The following is a 21,253-nucleotide window of genomic DNA, read 5'->3' as shown; positions in this document are numbered from 1 at the left end:
ACCAAAATTTCAAAAGTTTTAGCTACAAGGCTTATTTTTTACCAACACAATGAGCGTTGCTATTAGTGTATTTACTTTTGGTGACGACAAGTTGGCGTGGGCAAAGAGTTAAACATTTAGCGACGATAACACTATTCGTCGGTAAAAGTTTTACTAGTGAAACAGGTGATTTATTGATTTGTGTTTTTATTATAACTTTTGAAAGAGTTTTAAATATTCTAGTTATTGAATTGTAAAATTAAAGTGATCATTGAATTAGATCACAAAATGAACCCATCAAGGCTAAACATACTCTTAAGTTGACATGGCTAATTTGAGTTAATTTAAACTTTTCTAAAAAATGTGGTTAGATTATCAATTTCAATATGTTTGATTTTATTTTCATAAACTTAGTTTAATTTTTTTTCTACTAAAAAACTAAAAAAAAATTAATTTTCTTTTTATTATTTTTATATAATTTCATCTTTTATGTCATACACTACAATAAAATTGATTTTTAACGAAACCGCATGGGCGACCTACAAGACACTGATTGTGGGACAGAGGGAGAAGAAAGGCAGTGAATTGGTTGGAAGGGGAAAGGGTTCTTCAAACCGTTGTTCTTCAAAGTTCTACTATCAATTGAATCGGTGGAGATTGAGAGGCAAACACGGTAGTCCCGAAGCCCTTTGGAGGTAGATTTTTCTGTTTCTAGCCAAACTCTGTTCAGATTTTTCTATCACCATTTGTTCTATTTCATGTATATGTTTAGTGATTTGGGGACTTTAATTGAAAAATAAAAATAAAAATTTTGAGAAGTTAAGTTTTAAATTGAGAATTTTGGGTTTTTATTTGGGGGGTTTTGATTGAAAAATTAAGGTTTCGTTGTCATTGCCAATTTTTCAGGTAATTTTGATTTTTACTTCTAATGGTTCCTATTTTACTTTCACCATTCTCTCTTTATTCAAGATTTGTGCTAGGTTTTTGCTGGAAAGAAAATTCGTATGAGGTGATTCTCTTCCTTGTCTTTGTGTGACGTTTGCATATGTTTGTATGTATCTAAATATTAACATATACCAAAATCGTGACTCTCCATATCAAGATGATTTGTGTTATGTGTACGATGATTACTTCTCTGTTTCTCTTTGTTGTTTTTGGCTGGGTATGTTTGTGAATCTATGTTTTCTTAGGTATCTCTATGTATCTCTATTTTATTTCTACTGTCTAGCAGAGAAGAAAACTATATATATGTTATTTATGCCTCCTAGGTGCTTGATAAAATGCCACTAAGAATGGCTGGCTCTTCCTATGCTTTTATATTGTTTTCTTGTGGGTGTTATTTTAATACATATCTATCTATATCTCTATAGTATTATTACAAGTGAACACCTCACTTAATTTCTATGAATTCCTTTCTCTCCTTGCGTCGAGTGTCAATTTCTCTATGCAAAAGGGAAAAAATACGAGGTCTATGAATTGGTGGGGTTTAGAGCTATGAATTGTACCTTTTTTTAGTGCTTTTTGTGTGTGGTCTAGGGGTAGTTGACCTGTGGGAGTGGAATTAATGGGCCATTTAGACTTAAGATGTGATAGCATCAATTGTTCATGTATGGCTGGCTTCAGCTCTGTTTTGTTTCTCCTTGAGTAACATGGACTTCTTTATTTCATAAATAGCAAAAAACAAAATGAATAGTTATTAAATTAGATGCCATTATCTGAATGACTCATAATTTTGAAATGGAAAGATGAAAACATTATTAAAAAATCTAAATAGTTGTACATAACTGATAATGTTTCTACCTTCATTTTCTATGCTAGTGAAATGGGCCATTTGGCCTCCACAGGATACTCACTATCAATGGGCGGGTGCAATCCTCTGGATCTTGTGTATAGATATATATATAAAGAAAATGGCTATATTTGAAGCTTATCATGTTATATATGAGAAATCACCAAGGAGATGAAAAGTTTGGTGAAATAAAAATGTGAATAAATCACAAAATATAATGCTTATTCAGCAAACATAAGCTTGATATGTTCTGTTTTGTGGATTTGCAGAGTTCTTGCCCAAGTTGCATACTTTGGTTCTCACTAACAATCAACTAACGAATTTGGTTGAGATTGATCCTCTTGCATCACTCCCTAAGCTGCAGTTTCTTAGTCTTCTTGATAATAATATCACAAAGAAGCCAAATTACCATTTATATGTCATCCATAAGCTGAAATCATTGCGCTTGCTAGACTGTCAGTATGTTGTTGTCATTTACTTGTTAGTTTTGATTAACTTTCTTAGGCATGTTAAGGCTTAATTTTTTGAAACCAAGCCTCTGTTTGTTATGTGACATGATTAACTTTCAACTGTAACAATGTTCCTATTCTTGAATTTTGCAAATGAGAAATTGTTATCCTTCTGCCTTTTCAAAAAGCATTGGGTTGAAGGTTTGGAGCCTAACCTTAGGGGGGGGAGAAAGGAGAAAAAGTGAAAGCAGGTGCAGAAGTTTTGCATATCATGTTATTTTTTGGTTAAATGCTCCTTGACTTCAGTGGCTTCTATTAAAAATACACATCGATAGGAATATGCTAATATCTAATTTGTTGTATATGAATTTAAGTCTAAAATTTTTCTTTTTTCTCCCTTATAGAAATGTTATTAACTACAAACTAATTACTTTGTATTTTCTAATATTTATTGGAATTTTTCTTCTAAAAGATTTGGATTTACATGCTGTTTTACCTAACTGATACTAAATTGACATGCTGTTTTGGAGTGTGGCCTTGAGGTTGGTGATATTGTTGTCTATTGCTGTGGATTGGCCTCGAGTTCTCTGGGCTTATAAGGAGGCTGCCCCGTTGCTGGGTGGGCTCTGAGTTATCACTTTTAGTTGCTGCTAAATGGAGCAAGGATCATGACATGGCAGCAGGTTCAATATTGCATTAGGAATAGGAGCTGAGCTATGCATATGTCAGTTTGTTTAATTAGATGTATTCTTCATATGGAAGCAGTGTTCACTGGAATCTGTGTCAATGGCTGAGGGTGGTCTGGGCATGGTTGCTGCTGTGATGGTCTCTGGTGTGCTATGTTGTTGGTAAGTTTGCTACTGTTTTTTGGGTGTTTTAATTCTTGGCTGCTCAGCTATGCTCAGGTAGTGGTCTGTTTGTGCTACTCTATTATACTTTTTATGTCATAAATTCCTCAAAACTCTCGTCAAAATACACCCTTGACATAACTAGAGTATCTTGTGAAATTCATATTTTATTTGTTCCTCAATATTTACTCTAGACACATCCCATTTTATTGGTACTTCACTTCAGCACTTCCCCGCTCGTTGCTTGCTTCATATCCTCTCTTTTTGGTAAGTCTAGAAACTGATATAAAAAGCTCTTTCTTGCCTTGCCAGGCATCTCATTCTCGTGTATATGCTAGTTGTTCAGTCACAGTGTGATGAGATATGCTTGCTGCTTGGATTGGATGTCTACGTTTTTCAGATTCTTCTCTATTGTCATGGTTAACAACTCTGGAGTGCAGTGTAGTGGGTATTATATCTTACTAGAAAAGTGGTCCCGAGAAATGTTTTTTCTTTTGAGCTCAGTAAAGTACTGATGGTCATTTCGCCTGCTAATCATATTACATGTTTTATAAGCATAAGAACTTATTTAAAAATCTTTAATGTTAAATGCTTCTCTGAGTTGGTTTTTGTTTGCATAAATAGCTAGCGAGGCTTTTCTTTTTCTTAAACTATTCATGTTTTAGTGTAATAATAGTTTGCAGATCTTTTGATGTAGTGACATTTAGTTAAAATTCTATACAGCATACATGTTGCTTAGAATTTGGATCTCTTTGAAATTGTCCAACTTGAGTTAAAGTACATTTCCCCCTTTCTAACTTGATGTAACATATTTGTTGCAGATTGGGGTTTTTCTTGATAGGAGGGTTTTGTTCTACATTCTTCCAATTTTCTCATTTGTTTTACTTTACTCCAATCTTCCACATAAGGTACTGCTTATGAAACTTGAAATTCAATTTACTTAAGGTCAACTTTTTGCACAAATTCTATCATAGTTGTCAGTGCTGCAGTAGATCCGCTTTATTATTAGTTTTGTTCCATTGTTTATCAGCGGCAATTGCAGCTAGCAGAATGTACATCTCTTTTCTTTTGTTTAATTAATACCTCAATTAATTTATAGGAATACAGAGTTATTTTTATCTTCTTGTAGTTGTTTTAAATGATATATTGAAGAGTAGTTTTATATTTGACCAATAGAGGACTTTGCTTTCTAAAAGCATGTTAGACTTTCAATTTACTATTTGGGCGCATAGCACTAAGTGTTGCTTTCTTAAAACTGGGCTCTTAAAACTGTTTTCTGTGGTTATAATTACTTATTTTTTATACTTAGATATGATAATGGGCTTTTAATGAAGCAAAGAGACATATTTCACTGGTAACTATGTTACCTTCCTAGATGGTGTTGTATGATGCTCTTAATTATGCAATGTGTGAGGCTTATCAGTAGGATGTTACAATAATATGGTAACCCGGATTAATAAATTTTTCAAGCTAAAGATACTACTATTACCCCCAACATTTTGCAAGCTTACTAGTCATCCTGGTCTTAAGCTCTGTAGTTAGTATCTTCAACCCTAAGCAACTGTTTCGGGTCAGTGTTGTCCTGAATCAATTAGTAAATTACCCATGGCTCCTATTTTGCTTCCAGTGGAAACATTTTCCAGATAATATGATGATTTGCTAGGATAATAAGAAGCCTGAATACATGTATACACCATGCGGCTGTGATACAATATGTACGCATTAACAGGGAAATTTTAAATAAAAAAAACATGGACATGGGAAAAAATAAATAGATATCAAAATAATAATAAGGAAAATGATATACAAGTTCACTTTTTAGATGCACTTTCTAGACTCAGTAATGTGTCAAGCAGATGATTGGTTGATAATTAGAGAATATTTAAATATCAACTAATCATCTTCTTGACACGTCACTCCTCATATTTATTTTAAAAACCTCTATTTTAAAACAAATTGGAAGTTTTAAGCTTTTGGATTCTCAAATTTAAAAAGCTAAAGGAAGAGGGATTAATATGTTTAAATTTACATTATTTTTATATTTATTTTAAAAAGCTCTATTCCAAAACAAATTGGAAGTTTTAGGCGTTTGAATTCCTAAAATTAAAAAAGCCCCTTGCTAGTGGGTGGCACACCACCAAAATGATCTTCCGGTATGACTAGATAAATTACATGTGTCACGTCTAAGGGAGATGTGTGCCGCCAATGTTTGAAGTGTGTTTGGTTTTAAAAGATTTGAAAAATGATAGGATGTGTGTCCAGCATTGGTGGGTGGTTGTTTCTCATAACCCCCATTGTCAAGGTCTCAGAACTTGGTAGAGGAGAAAGAGAGAAAATTAGTTTTGCATTAATCTCTTAATCAATTACAAGACCGAATGTTTCTTAAGTAGAGAGATGCACTAAACACATTAGGAAAGAACAAAATAGGAAACTCTTAAAAGGAAATTCTAATGCTCTAATGCTAAATATACAATACGTTCACAGTGTTGGGGCATGTCCAAAGAGTGTTGGTGTCTAACACGTACCACCATACGCACAGGGCACCTTTTTAAAAGCATTTGTGCTTCCTAGTTGGTATGTTTATGCTAATTCTTTGGTTGTGGTATTGCCCCGAAGTTCGTTATTGAGTATTGCCCCTAAACTTGTATTGTTTAACATGATTGCGTGTGGGGGCATTATGATATCTGGATATGAAACTTTGACCCAAAGTTTGCTTTATGGTGGTGGTTGTTTTCTATTCCCTCACATGTGTGTGGCCCCCTTCTTTTTGGATGCATGTTCTAGTTTGATTCTTTCTTGTTATACGAGTTTGATGTATTTAATGGGATGGGTTGCTCTTTTCACCCCATTTGGTGAATAGAATTACTAATGAACAATTTAGATGTTGAGTTTCAACTCCCTGAATGTTTGTTTAACAGGTTTATTATGGCGAATGTTTCTGAGTTTACAACAATCCAAATATCACCGTGCACTTCAATACAAAGACTCTGGATATTGTTAGCAATACGACAGGGCAAATGTCTGGCATTTTGGTTAGAAAAGTTGACACTAGGGACGAGTCTGTGCTTGAGGCAAAAGGCTTATTCTATGGGATAGGTCATTCACCAAATAGCCAATTTTTGGAAGGCCAAATTGAACTTGACAGCTAAGGTTATGTATTGGTGGAGGGTACTGCAAAAACTTCTATTGAAGGTGTATTTGCTGCCGGAGATGTACAGGTAACTATGTCAAATGTTACTTGATTATTTCCTGCTTCTGTTTGTTATTTTATGGAACTCTCCAGGTTCATTACATGCCCCAAAATGTGCTGCTTTGGCATTTCAAAATGGATTAATTACTCATTTGGGAAATGAAACTCCATCAGTAAGGTGTAGGACAGATTAGGTTTGGCTGCTGCAGGACACTTTCACCAAATGCATATATATCTGGTGGAAGAGATGTATACAATTTTAGTGCAATCCTAGTGCACAAATATTTCCATGATACTGTATTTCCTTTCTTAGATGAACAGTTATGGAATGAGTGAAGTATACATGGAGGACTCAATATGTTAAAAGAGTCTTAGAGAAAATAACTTTGATAACTATTCGTGCTTTGAAGGATCAATTTATGCCGAGTCATATTGCTGAATCTGCACTAACATTAACGGGGTATGTTTAGATTTATCTAAGACACGCTAAGAAATTCAGGAGTGTTTGAGGATAAATATAGAAGATTTAAGGGGTTTATGGGATAAAATTTTCTGTTTTGTATATTTTTGGGCTTCATCGGCCCCCTCTTTCAAGGAGACTTCCTTATTTTTTATTGTTAGATATTGGAAAGCTGTGTGTGATATGTAATCTTTCAGTTTTTTATCTTGCTTTTAGCTTGTGCTGGTGGACTTCTTGGCCACTTGTTCTCTGTTGAACTTCCTTTAATACATTCTCTTTGTTATTGATTAAAAGGTAATTATTTCTAATTTAGTATTAAAAGAAGTATTACAGAGAACAAATGGGCAAGATAGATTTATTTATGTTTTATTAAATTTTAGTAGTTAAGGGTAATTTGGTTAATTTTAAATTATGAACTGTTAGGGAATGGGCCCAACATGTATATGATGATCTTACAGATTTGTATTAGTCATTGAACTTGTAATTTTTTGAGACTTGTATTTCAGTTTCCCGGTCTTCATATAGGATCATGAAAGGAGGCAAGCCATAACTGCAGCAGGTTTAGGATGCATTGCTGCTTTATCAGTTGAGAGATATCTTGCGAGCAATAATCTCCTTGTTGAATTTCACCAGGTATTTTTAATCCTGATTGCATTCCATTTCATCTGTTCAACTTCCCTCTTCAATCTATATCTGTGATTAATTTTGTGGTGGATTCTTGTGAGGTTAAAAGAGAATTGGGGTAGTATGTGGTGCGTTGTGTGAAAACTTAGACAAGACCAATGTGCGTAATGATGGATCCAGCAGTTGAGGCTGTTAGATGGTTCCAACTGCCCTGGTCCTTGAACTAGTCAAGTTTGGTGGTTGCATAACTCTGAAAACTATTGAAACCCTTTTTATTCTCTCTTTCTACCTACTTTATTTTTTTTGAAGTATTTGAAGACAGTTGGAACCTCTAGTTAGATTGATGACCCATTTAACATGTTCATGGTTTCGCTTGACCAGGTGGTGTTTTTCACCCCTTATACAAAGCTTTATTGAGGGGCTAAATCTCTCCTTTTTGTTTTATCACTTTACAAAAACACAGCTCCCAGAACCTTACTATCATACCCGTTATTATAGGTAAAAGAATCTGCAAGATTACATCAAGTAATGCAGACGATTCTCACTATAGGATATGCATTGAACCAAGGCACTGCTTGAGGTATTATTCTGTGAGATTGAAGTATGTTATGATCTGTAATATTTTGTTTGGTGGAAAGCTTTTGGCATTGATGTCCTCATTTGTATTTCAGGATCTGCCATAGGATTCAAATTGGACAGCCTACTTAAGTTGTCTGATGCTCGTGCAAGGAACAATAAAATGACATTGATGCATTAGCGACCTCAGGAACTTGATTTATGCCCAGGAGTAGGCATACAATGTTTTCTGTAAAAGAGAAAAATTTAGAAATATGCTTGAAAGGAAAAATGCTGACTCTTCTTTTTGTAAAGGAATTGTTGGATCTTCATAGATGTACATAATTCTAGTTTCATGACAAAACTAGTGTATGTTTGTTGGCAGTGATGCTGAGATATAAAATAAAGGGGATTTGCCAATACTGAAATTTTAATCTTAGTGGAAAATTCAGCAGTAAATTTGGTTTGATTTTCTTTTGTTAAAATCTGCAAGTTCTTGCTTAGTTAAGTATACCGACACATTTATCTTGCAGGGAAGAAGTGCAGATTCATTGTCTCAGTATTTTGGGGATCCAGCCAGGTGCCCTTTTGAACAAGGTTTGGTTTTATTTTCCACATTTGTGTACTTAATTTTCTGTTGCTGTCAAGTAAGGAAGTTCACTACATTTCTTTTCTATTTGATCTGCCACATTGATTATGTTAGAGATGTATCTGTATGTAGGTTAGATTAGATGATGGAAGTGAAAATGCTTACATTTCAAGGTAGCCCTCAACATGATCCTGCTCACATTATAGTAACATAATGTAAATAACGAAAGGATTTTTAAAGTGACCATAGTGTATAGCAGAACAGCCAATAGTAGACACAGAAGAGAGTTAGAAGAGAGGAAGTATCACCAGCCTCAATAAATCTCCATGTTTTTTGTCCTCTGCTTCAATGGCTCTGTCCAATATACCTCCAACTGTGTGACTGGTAATGCAGAAACAGCAGATTATAGCATTTAGTATGTCTAAAACTGTACTCTATGATTGTTAATCTACAAGGACAATACAGTAAGATTAATTTCCAAATGTGTGATGTATATTCATGGAATTTGAAGAGACCGTGTTCAGTGAATAAAGTAAGATTACAGTATCATGATTGTCAAGTTATATTTGCAATTTCAAACTAAACTGGGAAAAAAATTACAGATAAAAACCTTTTATCTTCATCAAATGGCTCGCTAAGGTGCATTAAGGACTGTTTTATACATACAATTTACAACTAAGGAACACAGACTGAGTAGGGAAAGAGTTCGGCTCTGCTTCATGAATGTAAGTTACAGAAGTATGCTAAAGAACCAACAAACCTTTCAGCTGTAATAAAATTGGATATGATCTATTAATTACAAATCTTTAAATGCAGGTTTTGGAGTTGGGGATGAATTTTCGTACTGCAGATGATATGAGTGCAATACTTGCTGGAAGAGAATGGGTTGCGGAATGTGGGTGAAGTTGCACCTGTCAGGCATGCATCTTGAAGGGAAGGTAACAACTAGTATATTCTTATTTTTGGACTAGACTGTGTATGCATGCTATATTTTGTCATTTGTATTATATGTTCATAGCCTATAATGAATTTGAATATTATATGAACGTTGAAAACTGTAAAGGTTGAATATTATTGGATTGTTATTTGTGATTTTATTGGGTATAGAAAAGTCTTAATGGTCAAAGAGCCAAAATTCTCTATTTCTGAGTCTTTTTTCTAGTAGAATTAGGAGAAATCTAGTATGCTGTAGATACATATGTAATCTTTCTATCCTATAAATTAAAGCTGACATTGTGAAATTGTATTTGTGTAGTTTTGGTTAACACTTGCAAAAGAGTAGTTGTACATATATTCAAATGCTTTCAAATGCAATGCACTCATCTCAACTTCTAAGTGAAAGACAATGGACTATTTCAGTATCTGTTGAATGCCCAAATTCTCTATTTCTCTTCAAGATGACATCAATTGTTGCCCGGACATAAGTTCTTACCTTGCATCATGAATGACAGATATGTCATATTCCACCACTGAGACTTGTTTAAGGAAGGAAAATTTTGGCCAGATAGCCGAAGGTATGTTTCATATATTTTTTTCCTTGGTTCATGAAAAAAAGAAAAAGAAAGTGTCATGTCTACCTATTTGTTCCAGTACATGCTTCAAGTTTGCTAATTCTATCTAGTTGCACTGACAGTTAAGCTTGTTATGGATGAAAAGGTGAAGAGGTCAAAGGGGTATGCTTCTATTCAGTACACTAGTCAAGACGATGCCCTGCTAGCTCTAGAAAGCATGGATCATAAGGTAATAGGCGTATATTTGGTTGACATATTTCCACAATAATGCTAACTTTATCATCATATAATAAAATACTAATTTATGGTCTTGCTTCTGTAGACTAACACATTGTTTTCAAATAAAATTTGCTTATTGATGGTTAGGGATGGCTTTAAAATGGGAATGTTACCGCAATGAAGGTTCTTTCACCTGAATCAAAACAGGGAGTGAAGGAGTTCTTGACAGAGATTAGAGTGATTTTAGATATAGAGCACAAAATTTAGTCAAGCTCTATGGCTGTTGCGTGGATGAAGATCATAGAATTCTGGTCTACAACTACCTTGAGAATAACAGCCTTGCGCAAACACTTATTGGTAATTTAATCTATCCGTTCTTAGTTTGGTACTCTTACACTTGTTGGATTGGCATAAAAACACAAATTTGGCACCTCAATTTACGAACTTTAGCTTTAAAGCATCATCATCATTATCATGACCTTGGCTTTCAGGTGGAAGTTACAGTAGCATCCAGTTTAGTTGGCGAACACGAACTAGAATTTGCGTTGGGATTGCACGGGGACTTGCCATTCTTCATGAGGAAGTGCGACCACATATCGTTCATCGAGATATCAAAACTAGCAATATTCTCCTCGACAAAGACTTGACACCCAAAATTTCAGATTTTGGTCTACCAAAACTTATCCCAGCCAACATGACTCATGTCAGTACCCGTGTGGCAGGAACGATGTAAGTTCTAACAATAATGCATCATTTTTTTAATCCATCTAATCATAAGAGTTCATTTTCATTACGTTCTTAGAGAAATTACTAAAAACATACATTGCATTTGTACTCGAGATAGTGACTTGCACAAGATGGGTTATTGGTTTGATATCAAATAATCCCCAGTCATGCACATGTTGTCTACAAAGAAATGGCAACTTAATCAGTCGTCTTTAAATCATGCTACTTTTTTGTTGTTGAATTGTCTACATAGTAGATAGTTATTTTTTGTTGATTTTGTTGATGAAGGAGATTCATTGGTGGAATCTTTTGGGTAGAATTATGGATGGCAATTAAATCCGTACGTAATGGAAACCCACCCTGCCTCGCTATTATTAGAGAGGATTTCCCCAAATTCCCCCCCTCCCCCCCCCCAATGATTAACTGTTTTTCTTCTCTCATTTTTCAGAGCACTAGTGGCTGATGGTTGTTGCTTGTTGGTCTGCTGTCGGTGTGCTGCTGCTGTTGCCGCCGGTGTGCTGTTGTAGAATTTTGCTGGGCTGCTGCTGCTGCAATGTTGCTGTGAAGCAGGCTGCTACTAGATGCTGGTCTGCTACAAATTTGGGTGGTTGTTAGTTTCATGTTTTCATTTTGTTATCTGCTGTTTTTACTATGGGTTCACAATTTGGATGTATTTGAGTATTTTAGTGAGTTTATCCTTTCAGGTTTTATACACCCGCTTCCAAAAGCATATTTTTCAACAGTATTTTTTTTGTCTACACATCAACTTTAGGTGATTTAATATCAATGTTATTAGTTTGTAATAGTAGTACCTGAGGGATGCCTCTTGTAAATATGTAAATCTTATAAAAAAATATAAATGATTTTCAATTTTTTTTGCCGCTACAAAAATTATTGTTGTCAAAAAGTAAAGCTTTCTCGACAAACAACTTGTCGGTAAATGTGTAGCCAAAAGTTTATTTTTGTCCACTCATATTGTGTTGCTAAAAGTGTATTTTTTGCTAAAAAAGTATAGCTTTATCGGCAACCAAATCGTTGGCAAATGGCAACATTTACCGACGTAAATGTGCCCTAAAAGTTTATTTTTGCCTACTCATATTGTGCTGGTAGAAATGTATTTTTTGCCAAAACTAATTTGTCATTGCCAAAAGTAAAGTTTTAGCGACAAACAAATCGTTGGCAAATGGCAACATTTACCGACGTCAATGTGTCGCCAAAAGTTTACTTTTGCAGACGCATATGTTGTTGCTAAAAGTATATTTTTTGCCCATGCAAATTTGTGTCGCGAAAAGTGTCACAATCATCATATTTGAATGACTTTTACCGACGCAAGGTAAATTGCCGACGATGGATGAAGGCTTTTATCGACGACTGTGTTCGTCGCTAAAGGCATTACTTTTACCAATGCAATAATAATTTCGTCGGCAAAAACTTTTGCCGACTCACTTTTGCCTACGGGTTGCCAACGTAGCCTTGTGTGTCAGCAAAACTCTTTGCTAACGAATTTTTCCTTTTAGCAACATATTTTATTGCGTTGCGAAAAATGTAATTTCTTGTAGTGAGAGAAGAAGAGATGGGAGAACACCACACAGAAGAGATGGGAGAACACCATTATTAAACAACACCAAAAAAAAAAAAAAACCACTAAGCCAGACCCAACAGCAAATGCACCATTGTTAAACAACACAAAAAAAAAAAAAAAAAAAACATGTAATCGTCGTACCTCAAATAACACTCATCGTAGAACAATCAACCATCGCGAATCAGACATTGGAAAAGGGAGGCAACAAAGGATCTGGGTTTTGATTTGAGCGAAATAGAGATCGCAATTGGAGCGAGAAAGGTCTTTCAAGCACTCTCTGAAGGCGTAGACTGTGGTGTTGCCGGAGCCATTTATTGCGCCGCCGTAGTGTTGGGCAGAGACGAGGGGGGTCACGGCGAGCAAGAGAGAGAGAAACAGAACAGAGATAGAGAAGAGGAGAGAGAACACTTCCAGAAGAGAGCAGAACAGAAGTAGAATAGAGAGGGAAGGAGAGAGCTCTTACAAAACTTGCAAATTAAAAAAAGGGATATTAATATTTATTTATTTATTTATTTTTGTTTAAATAAAAACTAATCAATGGAAAAAAAAAAATAATTTTTAAAAACTATAAAATTATAAAACTTAAATTAGAAACTTAGAGCTCTTACAAAACTTGCAAATTAAAAATCCATTTTCCTAATATAAAATATAGAAATGGAGAAAACCAACTAATAAATAAGAATAATACCATAAATTAGTATATCAATTAATATATTAATGGATAATGTGGTATAATTTTAAAATTTTTAAATATTTTTAATTTATATAATAGATGGGGTTATAATTTTAAAATAATAATATATCGTTATATGTTCATATATTAATTATTATATTAATTAATACATATAGCACCATTATAAATAAATCAGCACCTCACGGTAATAAGTCATATTTTAATTGACAATAACATTTTCTTTTGGAATTGTGGTTTACAATTGTAGTTGTCAATCCTATTTCTAGTCCTGCCACAAATTTTTAGTTCAACTTTTTTTTGAATTCCTCAAGTCAGATTTGCAGTCCAAACTTGTTTGTTTAAACTTGATTCGAATATAATAAATTCAAGTAAGACTAAACCCAAATTACCCACAAATTCAATCTTTAAAATAATAATAATAAAAAAACTAGATTGGTTATATAATTTGTTAAAATTAAACTCTAAAATTATTAATAAGATCAAAACAAAATTATTTTTATAATGAAAGAGAGATGAGAATCGAGGTATCAATGCACTATTCCAATAATCTTTGTCATTTATGAGAAAGAAAATAAAATGTTAGAATTTTGTATTGTATTACTCGGGTGTATAATAATTAGTGATATAATCTAACGATTTTGATAATTTTAACATCATTTAATGACTCATAATATATATTTAATTATATATATAATGTAATTCAGATTTTAAGTCGTTCAAATTGCTCGGTTTTTTTTAGTCAAAGTCAAAAGGCTAAAAAGCCAACAACTCATACTAAAAAGTCAAAGATTCATTTTTTTCTCTATTTTTTACACATTTTTCGTAAAAAGCCAAAAAATCATCCCAAATATACTAGTTTTTTTTAGTTCATTTTTAGCCAAATAGCTAAAAAGTTACTAAGAGGTTGTTTGGGATGTCCTAAAAAAATGCACTTTTTGTCTTTTTGGACTAAAAAATTGAGGAAAAAAATATGGATGTTTGGGTTAATTTTTTAACTTTTTATGTAAAAATGTGTAATAAAAAATTATAAAAATTGATTTGTAGGGAAAAATTAGGATTGAGAGTTGTGCAGCCGTAATTGTTAAGTTTTGGTGAATAGTGTTAACTTTTTAACTTTTTAAGTAATTTTTTGACTTTTTAACTTTTTTGTAATATACCAAACTTAACCTAAATTAACATGTTTCCAAACGGGACCTAAAAAAAAAAGAAATAATATTAAAAGGAAATAATGAAAACAAAAAAAAGGGATACCTCCTCCAACACCACCATCACCAACAAAAAAAAGAAAGAAATAATGTTAAAAAGGAATAGTTGAGCATGGGGAGGAAATTTTTTTTTTGAGAAGTAGGGAGGGAATTTTAAATTGAGTGAAATTTATTTATTTGTTTATTTATTTTTTTCTGAGTTTTATTTCCCGCATATATGTATGTATATATATAGGGGAGTGGAGGGGAGGGGCAGCCATTGAAACCTTTGATAAGGCCACCACCAATACCTCCTCCAACACCACCTATACCACCACCACCTATACCACCACCTCCTCCAATAGCACCACCACTACCTACACCGCCACCGACACCCCCGCCAGTACCTATACCACCACCAACGGCCTCCTCCAACACCACCACTACCACCTATGCCCCACCAACACCCCCACTGCCACCGCCAATACCTCCTCCAACACCACCACCACCACCTATACCACCACCAACGCCTCCTCCAACACCACCACTACCACCTACGCCCCCACCAATACCCCCACCACCGCCACCACCAATACCTCCTCCAACACCACCACCACCACCAACAGCTCCCCCTATTCCACCACCACAACCAATACCCCCGCCACCACCTATACCACCACCAACACCTTCCCCTATTCCACCACCACCACCACCACCGCCAATACCCCGCCAACACCACTACCACCACCTATGCCGAGGGGAGGGGAGGGGAGGGGAGGGAGGGAGGGAGGGAGGGAGGCGAGGGGAGGGAGCGGTCTCGCTTTTCTTCTCTTCTCGCTATTTCTTTTCTTTGAAAGAGACAGGGCAAAGCTTTCTCATTCTCCTCCTCTGCCGCACAACCAATCGTCTTCATCTTCCGAAACCCATGTTTTCCAATCAAAGCTTCCTAACATTCCCATCTCCAACCACCTACCTCCACATTTACTGCTTCCAAAACCTCTCTTAATTCCTAGACAGACCCTGTCTCATCATCGATTCCACCGGTAAATCCTATTCTTTCTCCGAAACCCACCTCATTTCCCAGAAAGTCACTGCCGGATTCGTCTTCGGTGCTTTGATGATCACCCGTTGAAGCAGCTTCCTTGAACACCCGTTGAAGCAGCTTCCTTGAACCTTTCATCTCTCCACATCACTCTCATTCTCCTCCTCCGCCGCACAACCAATCGTCTTCATCTTCCGAAACCCATGTTTTCCAATCAAAGCTTCCTAACATTCCCATCTCCAGCCACCTACCTCCACATTTACTGCTTCCAAAACCTCTCTTAATTCCTAGACAGACCCTGTCTCATCATTGATTCCACCGGTAAATCCTATTCTTTCTCTGAAACCCACCTCATTTCCCAGAAAGTCACTGCCGGATTCGTCTTCGCATTCATATCACCCGTTGAAGCAGCTTCCTTGAACCTTTCATCTCCCGTTGAAGCAGCTTCCTTGAGCCTTTCATCTCTCCACATCACTCTTAGCGAGGGGAGGGGAGGGTGGGCCGGAAGGGGGGAGGGAGGGAGTGAGGGGAGAGGAGTGACGTGAGTGAGGGGAGGGGAGTGACGTGAGGGGGGGGGGGGGGGTTGGGGGGGCGGGGGGGGCTGGGGCGGGGTGGGGCGGGGGGTTGGGGGGGGGGGGGGCGGGGGGGCGGGGGGGGGGGGGGTTGGGTTTTGGGTTTGAGTGATGAACATGAAGTTACAAAAGAGGGTAAGCTTTACAATTTTGATTCTCATTAAATTTTTAAATTTTTATCTTTCTTTCTTTCTTTTAAATTTTTAAATTTTTATCTTTCTTTCTTTTAAATTTTTATCTTTCTTTCTGTTTGAGAAGATTTTATCTTTCTTTCTTTTAAATTTTTTTTTCCTCCAATGGTTTGCAGCTTCAAGATTATGTGGAATATATGGTTCTGCTGCACGTGTGATTCTCGTGCCATCTATACGGGACGCAAATCATGACTTTGTTTTCCCTCAGGTAATTTTATTGCTAAATTAATTTATATAGTATCTCTATTTTCCCAGTTAGTTAACAAAAAATTGAGATCATAATTAAGTGTTAATTTCTAGATTAATGTTGTTGGCTTTGATTCTGCAGCCTGCTTTTGATATTCAGCAAGCCGATCTCAAACATCAGGTATGCATGATTCTACTAGACTAGGGGAAGCCCACCTGTGAACTGGTTGCTAGATCCAGATCATTTTTCAGTTTGCAGTCTCGCAAGTCACAATTGTAAAGAAATTACATTGTCTTACCAGATAACCAGTCTTACAAATCCGGGGATTTTCAGTGCAAATGAGGTAATCACTAATTGCCTTTATTCTTAAATTATGATTGTTCGTACTTGTAGACATTAATTTCATGTTTGTGTGTGCTCCTCCGAATTCTTCAAAATGCATTGATGAGATGAAATTTTTTTGCGTTATATCAATCTCATGATTGTTCGTATTTAGTTTTTTTATTGTTGTGTTGTTTTTCTTTGATTTCATTCGGAGTTCATATCCTCAAAAAACATGTGCAAAGTGAAGCTAAAATTCCTTTATTATGTTGTTTAGCTTTAAGTTTGTGTGTTCATTTGCCTGGTGTGCAGATGAAGAAGCGAAAGCTTAAGGTTGGGGAGAAGAGGAAAATGCATGAAGTGGAGAAAGCCAAAGACGAGCAGATTTCAAAGAAGCGGCAGAGAGAAGAACGGCGTGGAAGGTACCGTGAGCAAGACAAACTAAATAAGAGAATCCAGAAAAATGCCAGGGACTAAATGTTCCAATTTGCAGATTCCCTTTCCCAGTTTTGTTTTTATAGGGGGACACAAAGGGGTCAATGGTGTAATGGATAGACTCAGAGGTGTTGAGGTTGCAATAATAACTGACCTTAATTATCTGGGATACAAGAAGAGTTGGTTTGGTTTGGTAACATTTGTGTAAAAACTATTCAAGAAATTAATTTTGGGAAATTCATTTGCCTCAGTGATTTTTTTAAAATTATTTATTTGTGTTAAGTCTGGAACTTTAAAAAATCTATTAAAGTTTAACATTTTAGGATTATGACTTTTAGGCTTTTTTGAACCCAAAAACAGCTTAGGAAAAGCCTAAAACTAGATATTTTTTTACTTCTTTTCTGGGTTTTCTTATTTTTCTCTGAAGTTGAGAGAAGGGCAGTTGAGGTAAAAGCAAGAGCTTATTGATATATATGAGATGTTGACTTATCTGATCATTAAGGCCTCCTTTGGGAATCTTCTTTTTTAGTTAAAAAGTCAAAAAGTTACTAAATTAGTCAAAAAGTCAATAATTCATATTAAAAAGTCAAAGGTTCTTTTTTTTCTTTATTTTTTATACATCTTTTCATAAAAAGTTAAAAAGTCATCTTAAACATACTAATTTTTTTTAATTCATATTTCAGTCAAAAGTTATTAAATTAGTATGTTCTCAAACGAAGCCTAATTTCAGGGTCTTGGGGATAATTGAATTGCGCGCAAATTGATCGGATACCTAATTATCAAAAAAAATGATGTTGGTTTGTCTTGTCTTACGGCTCCCCATGGTCTTAAAACAAGGTGTTATGACTACTTGCACAACTAGTTGATTAATTATTGAAGCATATAATCAATGGAAGTACACTTTTCGAATCTCTTTAATTATTGAAGCATATAATATTTTACCAGCCAGTGAAGTATAATTTTTCAAATCTCTTTGTTCAATTTTAGCCCCTTTGACTGTAAGTTATAAGCTAGTTTAATGTGGTTTTTTTTTTTTTTGTTAATTTGGTGTTAAATTTGTTAACAAAAATTGTCGCGTGACTCTGGCACTACTGCCACTAATACAATTTTAATTGAAATAAAAAGATAATTGTTGGGGTATTTCAAATTTGAAACATAAGTCATAAAACTGCATTTGTAAAAAAAATAAAAAATTGACGATGATGTAATTTCAAAGGGTCAACCAGATCGATATTCCCATTTGTTCTTATTTTTCTTTTATTTTTTGTCATATATCAATTATTTGATTAAAAACTTTGTTTTCAAGGGTCTCTTATTGAAGTAGTCCCATTAAAATTAATTGGAAAAAGAGTTGAAATTTTGATTTTCTGCAAAATCAAACTACTGCATTCAATCAAATTATCTTGAGGAAATTTTAAAAAATTAGGTTTCTTCACAAAATCAAAAATTAGTGACATTTTTAACTATTTCTGATGTTTTTTTTCATTTTACAAATGAGGAAAAATATTCGAAGAACGTTGTAGGTTTTGTAGGTATTTTTTGTAATTTTAATATTTTAATTTGGCTCAAATTTTATTTTAATATCCCATTACTTCAATTTAAACGATTTAGTTACTACATTTTAAGTCTAATTTTAATTAGATTGTTAAAATTAACAATTTTATAATAAGTTTCAAATTTCTCCTATATACGTGTAGAAGAAACTAATAATTATTTGAACAAAATAATTAAATTGAGACTAGGTTTAAAGCATTATTCAAACTAAAATAATAAGGTTAAAAATAAAATTTAAATTAAATTTTAAAAGTGAAAAGTGTAATTTACTCTAATAAAAAATAATTGAGAGGGATATAATAAAATGAAATTACGTAAAGAAAATTCTATTGGAGGGTGTATCATGTACCTTAGTTACAACTTTTGTAATTTTCAGTTATGGGGAGCTACTTCAATTAGTTATGGTATTATTTTAATTATAATTTAAAATATTTTTTATTTGGTCATGACTCAATTATTTTAAAATAAATTACAAATGCATCTCTGAGATTTGTTCAAAATAATCAGTCTTACAAATCCGGGGATTTTCAGTGCAAATGGGGTAATCACTAATTGCCTTTATTCTTAAATTATGATTGTTCGTACTTGTAGACATTAATTTCATGTTTGTGTGTGCTCCTCCGAATTCTTCAAAATGCATTGATGAGATGAAATTTTTTTGCATTATATCAATCTCATGCACCACAAAAAAGCTTGAAACCGTACTTTTGGAGTAAAAACACACTAATTAGCAGAATGCCCTAAACTTGAGATGAATACAATTTGGAAGAGCAACATGGAATTAGAAAGAATCTAGTTAAGGTTCTCCCAGGGGAATATGTTTAATCTTATTATTTTAAATTCTAAAACAATGGTTTGAAGCATTTTGAGTTAAAACACATTGTACAAGTCTCTAATTAGTTTTCAATCACATTTTGGGTTTTCAGATCAAGGTAGGTTGTTGCACTGTAGATGTTCTCAAACAACTTAGCAGAGAGGAGATCTCACGGAATCCATCTGGGGGATCCAAGCAGCGCATGAATAGACTTGCAAATCATCTACTTAGCCAGCACAGGCATGTTTTTATTATTCTCTTAATGGAAATTTCTGTATTTGATATTAAAGAAGTTTAAACAATTGAAAAGACGGTTACTTTTTGAAAACAGCTTCTATCCTCTATACCCACCAATGGAAGATACTCCCGTGGATTTTTCTCTCGCTCCAGAGGCTCTTCAGATCCCTTGTAATCTAGATATCCTAATCCTATCCTCTCACTTGGCTCATTTCGTGAAGGTAAATGATAGTTCTAGTTATATCAAAGTAATGATGGATATACGAAATAGAATAGTTATACAAAATGATGTGTCAAAATGATATTCATTCATTTCAAATCAAAAGACTCATGAAAGTGACTTGTTATTTCAAAACTGCCATTGACACGCCATTCTAGTGGACTTTTTTGTACATAAATTCTGTTTGCAAACCAGTTTTCTTTCTTATCTAGCTTAGAGCAGATTGGATTGTATGAATGAAATTTAACTCTTCATCTTCTATGCGGACAGGTGTTGTCAATTGGGGATAAAAATGACGGAGAAGAGCAAGCGAAGTGCATTTGTGTTAATCCGGGAAGACTAGCTAGGGGCGAAGGAGCGGGTTTCTTCGTGGAGCTTAACTACGGGGGAAGCCCTGATTCAACCAGTGCTTCAGTTATAAGCATATGGACCTTAAACTACCGCGTGTAGTGATTCAACAAGTGCTTCAAAAAAAAAGTAAACCCTAAACTTATAGAGCTTGCAGTTGCAGATGATATCAGTTTGTTTGGAAGCAAACTAGAGACCTATCATAGTGGACACCAAATTCTAATGGAGGAGCTTAGCACCATGAAGACTGTTTAGGGAGTGTTGTCATGTAGTACTAGTTTCACATCACAATTAAGGTGATGTTACTAACATGATGTTCTATTAATGTATTATTATTGTCTTTTCAAGATGGCAATGATTTCGCTCTTTACCAACCAAAAAAAGAAGGGAAAAGGAAAAGATAAAAAAAGTCGTTTTTGGTTTTGTTTTTGTTTTGTTTTATTTTTGCTTTTCATGTTTTAAGAAATACAAGCAATGAAAAGTTTGACAATCATTTTTATTTTGCACGAAAATAATTGTTATTTTTGAAAAGGCAAATGCTAATGAATGTCTTTGTGGCAAATTGTCTTGGAAATAGTTAAAAAATGTTTAAAAAATAATATTTTGAATTCAGCTAAATAAAAAGTGTTTTGATTTCAATAAGCCTCTTATTCCTTGTGTCTCATTAACACTTGTTTAGAATTCTTTTTGCAAAAAATAGGTGTTTACAGAAAAATAAATAAATAAATAAATTCCTTAAAACTAATCAAAACAAAATTATTTTTATAATGAAAGAGAGATGAGAATTCAGGTACCAATGCATTATTCCGATAATCTTTGTCATTTATGTGAGAGAAAATAAAATGTTAGAATTTTGTATTGTATTGTATTGTATTACTTGGGTGTATAATAATTAGTGGGGCATTGATTTAGACCCCTTAAAACACCCACCCC

The 21,253-nt window shown here is 34.4% G+C and overlaps 2 protein-coding genes across 37 annotated transcripts; both read left to right on the top strand.

The window, feature by feature from the left end:
• The first annotated feature begins 475 nt into the window (after positions 1 to 475).
• On the top strand, positions 476 to 11,830 carry LOC145792186 (organelle RRM domain-containing protein 1, chloroplastic-like). 36 transcript variants are annotated; one of them, XR_014331518.1, is made up of 17 exons: positions 476 to 674; positions 949 to 2,900; positions 2,983 to 3,065; positions 3,378 to 3,513; positions 3,887 to 3,973; positions 5,984 to 6,283; positions 7,222 to 7,348; positions 7,838 to 7,919; positions 8,011 to 8,126; positions 8,428 to 8,491; positions 9,086 to 9,208; positions 9,300 to 9,421; positions 9,935 to 9,997; positions 10,117 to 10,223; positions 10,361 to 10,570; positions 10,705 to 10,942; positions 11,388 to 11,830. XR_014331518.1 is itself a non-coding variant. In XM_082872906.1 (15 exons), exons 11-13 carry the CDS (start codon positions 9,928 to 9,930, stop codon positions 10,478 to 10,480), a joined length of 261 nt encoding a protein of 86 aa, XP_082729032.1. In that variant the 5' UTR covers positions 476 to 2,900; positions 2,983 to 3,065; positions 3,378 to 3,513; positions 3,887 to 3,973; positions 5,984 to 6,283; positions 7,222 to 7,348; positions 7,838 to 7,919; positions 8,011 to 8,491; positions 9,086 to 9,208; positions 9,300 to 9,421; positions 9,739 to 9,927; the 3' UTR covers positions 10,481 to 10,570; positions 10,705 to 10,942; positions 11,388 to 11,830. The 36 variants fall into 36 exon arrangements, 24 of the variants coding, with proteins under 24 accessions (XP_082729032.1, XP_082729030.1, XP_082729031.1 ...); XR_014331515.1 differs by lacking the exon at positions 3,378 to 3,513 and having other exon boundaries at positions 7,241 to 7,348; XR_014331523.1 differs by lacking the exon at positions 3,378 to 3,513 and having other exon boundaries at positions 7,241 to 7,348; positions 9,843 to 9,997.
• A 456-nt stretch (positions 11,831 to 12,286) lies between these two features.
• Positions 12,287 to 17,397, top strand: LOC145793975 (uncharacterized). The gene is made up of 6 exons (XM_082876894.1): positions 12,287 to 12,314; positions 16,011 to 16,148; positions 16,321 to 16,412; positions 16,533 to 16,571; positions 16,693 to 16,734; positions 17,025 to 17,397. The coding sequence occupies exons 1-6, from the start codon at positions 12,287 to 12,289 to the stop codon at positions 17,187 to 17,189; spliced, it is 504 nt and encodes a 167-aa protein (XP_082733020.1). The 3' UTR covers positions 17,190 to 17,397.
• Positions 17,398 to 21,253: the final 3,856 nt, after the last annotated feature.

Source organism: Camellia sinensis, chromosome 6, assembly GCF_055761805.1.
Source record: "Camellia sinensis isolate YWXY chromosome 6, ASM5576180v1, whole genome shotgun sequence".
Classification (NCBI taxonomy): Eukaryota; Viridiplantae; Streptophyta; class Magnoliopsida; order Ericales; family Theaceae; genus Camellia; species Camellia sinensis.
This window is presented reverse-complemented; position numbering and strand designations above follow the sequence as displayed.

What these genes read in the sequence shown, in the direction of transcription:
- LOC145792186 (XM_082872904.1), top strand. Translation starts at nt 9,928, where the DNA reads ATGACAGATATGTCATATTCCACCACTGAGACTTGTTTAAGGAAGGAA. An exon ending in TTTTGGCCAGATAGCCGAAG is followed by an intron (nt 9,998 to 10,116) that starts GTATGTTTCATA and finishes TTGCACTGACAG; the next exon opens with TTAAGCTTGTTATGGATGAA. An exon ending in TAGAAAGCATGGATCATAAG is followed by an intron (nt 10,224 to 10,396) that starts GTAATAGGCGTA and finishes ACCGCAATGAAG; the next exon opens with GTTCTTTCACCTGAATCAAA.
- LOC145793975 (XM_082876894.1), top strand. Translation starts at nt 12,287, where the DNA reads ATGGATGAAGGCTTTTATCGACGACTGT. An exon ending in AGGCTTTTATCGACGACTGT is followed by an intron (nt 12,315 to 16,010) that starts GTTCGTCGCTAA and finishes GAGTGACGTGAG; the next exon opens with GGGGGGGGGGGGGGTTGGGG. An exon ending in ATGACTTTGTTTTCCCTCAG is followed by an intron (nt 16,413 to 16,532) that starts GTAATTTTATTG and finishes TTGATTCTGCAG; the next exon opens with CCTGCTTTTGATATTCAGCA.